Here is a 6,462-nt window from a genome sequence, read left to right as displayed (position 1 = left end):
TTTAATTTTGATCATACTTTTTTCACTTCAGCTATTTTCTCACTATTATATTTTCAATCCCATGGCCTTTGGGAGTTAACAATTTTGTTCTTCAACCATGTACAATTAGAGATGTATATCCGTAGTTATTAATGAAATATTCATTTCTATTGCCTCCTCTTAATTATATATACATATATGTTATTTTTACAGATTATATCATTATACATGTGTCTTTTCTTATGTGCATATGTTTTATATTAAGTGTGTTTCCTTATGCTTCATATTCTTTCTTTTTTGATTTTCAGAATTTTTACATTAACCAGTAAATTTTAATGCATATTTTATATTCTAATTAAGCATCCAGAAATGTGGAATCTATTGAGGAGTTGTTTTGATTACATTAATAATATGTATTTCCATGTGCTTGTAAATCTCAGAAAGTCTAATTCTTTAAGACACAAGATACTATGTCTCAGTATAGTGTTGTTAATTTTTCTTTAAACTCCTACATTCTATTGTTTCTTTATTCTTAAAATATGAAATTGGAATCGAATTTAAGTGAATAATCTACCATGACTCTCTAATGCCTTCTGCCCACAAAACTTTTTTATAATCATCCATTAATTTCAGTGTATAATTTAATTCTGATACTGAATTTTTTGTTTCTTTTTAATCAATTTATATCTTAGGTAACAGTACTCTAAACACATTTCTTTTTAGTTCCTTGTCATAGAAATCATGGTCTCATACAAAAAGATTTGGTTAACAGTTGAAAATTTAGAAAAAAAAACTGAAAGAGAAATTATAAGAAATTTATATTATCATAAACATGGTATTAAAGTTTCTTTCTTAGTTTGATACAGAGTACAAAAAATTGGTTGCAAAGTGAATTTCTCATGAAAATTAGAGTGTGGAAATAATGTAGAGCCACATAAATCTGTTGAAGGAAAAGGGTATCAGTATATAGAACTGTAAGAATAACCAAGAAACCTTTCAAGCATGATGTGGAAGGCAGGTGCGATAAAGTATATACATTATCAGTACATACAGAAATTGAAAGGAAAATTATGCTAATCTGTAGTGATAAAAGACAAAAATACTGACAGTTATGATACATAAAGATGAAGGAGATAGGAAAGGTGCCTGTATATTATTATATATCTTCATCTTGGTGGTGATGGAATTTCATTTAAAACAAAAACAAACAAACAAACAAAAACCTATTATTTACACTCAGTGTCTATGTTTTATTTGGATAAGAATGTATACCAAATCTGTGAACACTACATCTATTCATGTCATTTTAAATATACTAACATACTTTTTAAGAGATATATACAAAGTAATCTTTTTTTTTGCATACACTTGTCCATTGAATTAAAGTGCTAAATAAAAGATCAAAGTTATTCGACTAAAGGCTTTGGTCTTGGAGTTTGTCTATAGATTAACAATCCCATCATTCATGGAGATTCTAAGGATTAAAAAAAAACACACACACACACACAGCACAGATGTACTTCTGTGAATTCATTAACTATTCTTCTTCCAGAAGACATGTTGACTGGAAAACCGGTTCTCAACCAGTCTGGGACCCCTGAATTTGTTTTCCGTGTTTTCACCAATGTCCCTGAATTCCAAGCTCTCCTCTTCACACTCTTCCTCCTGCTCTATCTGATGATCCTCTGCGGCAACACCGCCATCATCTGGGTGGTGTGCACACACAGCTCCCTGCGCACGCCCATGTATTTCTTCCTGGGCAGTCTGTCTCTCCTGGAAATCTGCTACACCACAGATGTGGTGCCCTTGATGCTTTCCAACATCTTTGGAGGCCAGAAGCCCATATCACTGGCTGGTTGTGGGACACAAATGTTCTTTTTCCTCACTTTAGGTGGCACGGATTGCTTTCTCTTGGCAATCATGGCCTATGACAGGTATGTGGCGATCTGCCACCCTCTGCACTACAGCCTCATCATGACCCAGAAGCTGTGTGTCCAGATGGTGCTGGGCTCTTTGAGCTTTGCACTATTCCTCTCCCTACAGCTCACTGCCTTAATTTTCACCTTGCCCTTCTGTGGACATCACCCAGAAATCAACCATTTCCTCTGCGATGTGCCCCCAGTCCTGCGCCTGGCCTGTGCTGACATCCATGTGCACCAGGCTGTCCTCTATGTCGTGGGCATCCTGGTCCTGACAGTCCCATTCTTGCTCATCTTCATTTCCTATGTGTTCATTACTGTCACTATCCTGCGCATGCGCTCAGCAGAAGGTCGCCAAAGGGCCTTTTCTACCTGCTCTTCCCATCTGACTGTGGTCTTGCTACAGTATGGTGGCTGTAGCCTGGTGTACCTGAGGCCCCGCTCCAGCACCTCGGATGATGAGGACCGCCAACTCGCCCTGGTGTACACATTTGTCACTCCATTACTCAACCCTCTGATTTATACCCTTAGGAACAAGGATGTGAAAGGTGCTCTGAAGAACTCTGTCTTCTGTAAGGCAGCTTCTTGCTGTAGTTAAAGGCTTCAGGTTGTAGCAAAGGACTAGTGTGGTTTTCTGTCAGGTAAACCAATCAACTGAAAAGGAGAAAGAGAATTATATTATTTGCTTTCCTAAATGTCACATTTTATTATTATTTTTAATGTCCATGCCACTAGGATAGCTATATTTATTTTCTTGAACTTACTGAAAACTTGGAGTGAGAAAAGACAAGTGACAAATATCATAATTACATAATCTCAAAAAAAAAAGAGAGAGAGAGAGAGAGAGAAAAGAATAGCTATGAAAGCCAAACAGAGAGTGCTCAAACCCCTGGGAATGTTTACCAATGAATTTGCTTGTATAAATAAAAGACTATCTTATTTTACAAAGGATTTTCAGTTCACTCATGACAGTTGCTTTGTTGGAAACCTCATATAGATGCTACATTTGAATATAGGCTGCTGTCTGTTTATATGCTGCTTCTGCATGAGGAAAAAATGCTCATTTTATAAAAGGAAGTTACCTCATTTAAAAAAACTTTTTCTTGGATCTTTATGAATTTCACATCACGTATCCCAATACCACTCATTTTTCTGTCCCCTCATACCTGCCTTCTGCCTTTGCAACGTCTCCATCAAAAAGAAAAGAAAAACTCATTGTGGAAGCTGTAGTGTGTCATAGCGTACCTCACAATATACACTTTTGTCTACACTTCTTTGCCTGAAATTGTTCATTGCCACGAGTCATCGGTCTGGAATGAGGCCTCTGGCTTCTGCTACACTATCAGCAATGGAACCTCACTGGGACTCCTTCCAGATATCCTGTTGTTCTCCGGTGTCATGGAGATCCTACCAGCTTTAGATCTATAGGACTGGCTCCTTCTTGTGCTCCAGCAGTTCATCAATAGGGTAGCCCTGGATCCAGTCAGCCAGCTCTCCTGCATCAACATCAGGGCGAATTCTCCAGCTCTGCCCCAAGTAGTTCATCCGATGCCACAGCCACCAGGAGGCAGAGCCAGCTCTCCCATGCTCATACCTTTGGGGCTGGCTCACACAGGCCCCACCATCAGTGCCAGCTCTACTGTATACGGCCAGATCTCCTGAGTAATGCTGCTAGAGAGCGGTAGGCCCAGCTCTCCTACTCTCACACCCTCAAGGCCACATGTCCCATTATTTCCAGGATAGAGTGGGGTCCAACTATGCACAGCCCTCAGATGTCAGCATAGCCTTGGGAGGATGAACAGACCTGGCCTTTGGTGGTAACAGACCCTCCACTACTGAAAGGCCATAAACACAGACATGATTCTCAGAGGCAGCACAGGCAAGGACTTCATTGTGGCCTTGCATGGCATCACGTGTTACTCATAACAGGCTGTTTCTCCCTATGTATGAGTCTCCAGTTCTTCCTGTCTTCTTTGGGCTTACACCCTTCTGCTTCTCTTATCTTTCATTACTCCACCATGTATTGCTCATTTTAGTGACCCCAGGATCTCTGGGTGTTTCGAGTTATCTCAGAAGTGATCTTAGGAGTGCATGCCCTGCCTGTGTAGTGTGGCACAAGCAAGAGTCTTCTGTACTATGATCAAGAGTGGTCAGCCTGCCCAGGTCTATGTTGTGGTAGATCTGTGGTTGACTCGGGCTCTGGGCAGTGATCACCTGTTACATACATGTTTTTCAAGTGTGCATTAAAATTTTTCAAAATTAATCTCTTCTTCTGTGTTTGGTATGAAGATATAGTCAGCAATTGCTTATTTAGTGTATAGGTTTACTTCATGTCAGATGGTTCCACTGCGGACTTCATCTTCTACTACTGGTAAAGAAACAGGAATTAACTTCCACTGCCAAGCAACTATGGACAACTATACTAATGTGCTAAGAGCTAACCCTTGTGGATCCAACATAAAGATTCTGATAGAAATTCTGCCGCCAAACTTGGCTCTTTCTCCACCCTCTACATTTCCTTTCTTTTTTTTATGACTCTTGGTGCAAGATGCACTCAGCGACTCTTCTTCTCATTTCTGCCTGGGGCTGGGACTTGTTTATAGGCATAGATTAAGGTGTTTAACACTCAAATAAATATACATTTATGTAGAAGTCCTTGAACTCTGTTATTCACAGTAGATTCTCTCTGCTCATTCTGCTGTATGGCCAAGAACAAGAGTTACAGCTATCTGTATGTCCAGGCCATAAAGATAAAGGTAATGAGAATCTATGTCCATGTGCATAGGAGCTGGCTTGGTAAATGTACAAAATATACCTTAGTATTATATTAATCTGTCTACTAAATGTCCTGAAACATTTATACTCTTTGCACCTATTAATCACTAGTGTATTTCAAAAATACCTTGAATAGGTAGCTTAGAAGCAAGAGAAGCAATGATAGACATAAATCTATGTTATTAACGTTTAAATACATACATTATATAATACACAGAATGTTTTGGTGGCATGATAAAAATCTGTAGGATGGAGGAGGAATAATCTGTGAGTTGAGAAATTGTCCTTAGAAATCATTTGAAGGGGATTCTTGCAAGTACCATGGCAGGCAGAGAAATAATTCACAAAGAGGTAAGAATAAAAAACTCAATTCAGGCTGAATTAGTCGGCCTGTATGGAACTTCTATCACGTCTAATATTAGGCATTTTATTACCAGGATATTTATACAGTACAATCTTCAAATTTTTTGCTGTAATATTAGTAGTTTTACTATTCATACAAGCCATTGTAAAGGTTATTTTTGTATTCCAGTAACTGTTCCTGGGGTAGGAAATAAAAAGCTGTTGTGGATGCAACCATTACAATGTCCAGTAGATTCAAAGAATCATCAGAGTTTTGGGGGGAGAGTTCCCTTATTTCTACTGATTGGTTGCAAAGACTTATTGAGAATAATGGGTATAATATAGTCTATCTTACAAAACCTTTATAAATAATCCACAGTATAGCAAATCAATATCATACTGTCTTCTATCACATGACTGCCTCTTATCCCCTCCCCCTGAATAAAAGCATTTGGAATCTGCATTGACAAGCTGATAATTATCATGTAATGTAGTCAGTAAACATAATACCTCTTCTCCCATCCACTTCACTACTTCCAACTACTTTAGATGCCCTTGTTGTATGGTGGAGCATCTCTCAGGTATATGCCCAGGAGTGGTATAGCTGGATCTTAAGGTAGCATGATTCCTACTTTTCTGAGAAAGAGCCAGATTGATTTCCAAAGTGGTTGTACAAGTCTGCACTCCCACCAGCAATGGAGGAATGTTCCCCATACTCCACATCCTTGCCAGCATGTTCTGTTACTTGAGATTTTTTTCTTAGCCTTTCTGATGGTTGCAAGATGGAATCTCTGAGTTATTTTGATTTGAATTACCATGATAATTAAGGAATCTGAAATTTTCTTTAAGTGTTTCTTGGCCATTAGAGATTCCTCTGTTGTGAGGTCTCAGTTTACATCTGTAGACCAATTTTTAATTGTGTTATTTGTATTGTTGGCATTTAATTTCATGAGTTCTTTATATATTTTGTATATTAGACAAAATATTGCATGTAGGGCTGGGGAAGATTTTTCCCCATTCTACAGGCTTCTGTTTTGTCCTATTGACAGTATCTTTTGCCTTGCAGAAGCTTTTAAGTTTCATGAGTTTCCATTTATTAATTGTTTATATTAGTTTATGAGCTATTTGTGTTCTGTACAGAAAGTTGGTTTCTGTACCAATAAGTTTAAGAATATTTTCCACCGTAGCTCCCCTGTTAAAACCAGCTATAACACAACATATCAGAAGCCATTTTACTCCTGATTCTCCATTTTGATTATAAGGTGAAATTAAGTTCAAGTTCTAAAGCCCTACTTGGGTGAAATCAAGAAGGTTCAATGCTTGCTGCTTAGAATAAAATGATAGATGATAAATGCAAGTTCTGCTTTGGTTAAAGAGAAATGTATGTTCTATTAGAGTTAAGATGCAGCATCCTCTTATGGTCCTTACTCCCAGAGAGCTGAAAAGT

General features: G+C 38.1%; 1 protein-coding gene across 1 annotated transcript; it reads left to right on the top strand.

Annotated features, from left to right (window-relative positions):
• Nucleotides 1–1,536: 1,536 nt before the first annotated feature.
• LOC311591938 (olfactory receptor 10Q1-like) lies at nucleotides 1,537–2,496 on the top strand (the record flags this gene model as incomplete). Its single annotated transcript, XM_084771782.1, has 1 exon — nucleotides 1,537–2,496. The coding sequence occupies one exon, from the start codon at nucleotides 1,537–1,539 to the stop codon at nucleotides 2,494–2,496; it is 960 nt and encodes a 319-aa protein (XP_084627908.1).
• Nucleotides 2,497–6,462: the final 3,966 nt, after the last annotated feature.

The sequence above is a fragment of the Acomys minous genome (assembly GCF_964271855.1).
Source record: "Acomys minous genome assembly, chromosome: 2".
NCBI classification, from domain to species: domain Eukaryota; kingdom Metazoa; phylum Chordata; class Mammalia; order Rodentia; family Muridae; genus Acomys; species Acomys minous.
The sequence above is the reverse complement of the archived record's forward strand: the minus strand, read 5'-3'. Positions and strand labels throughout refer to the sequence as shown.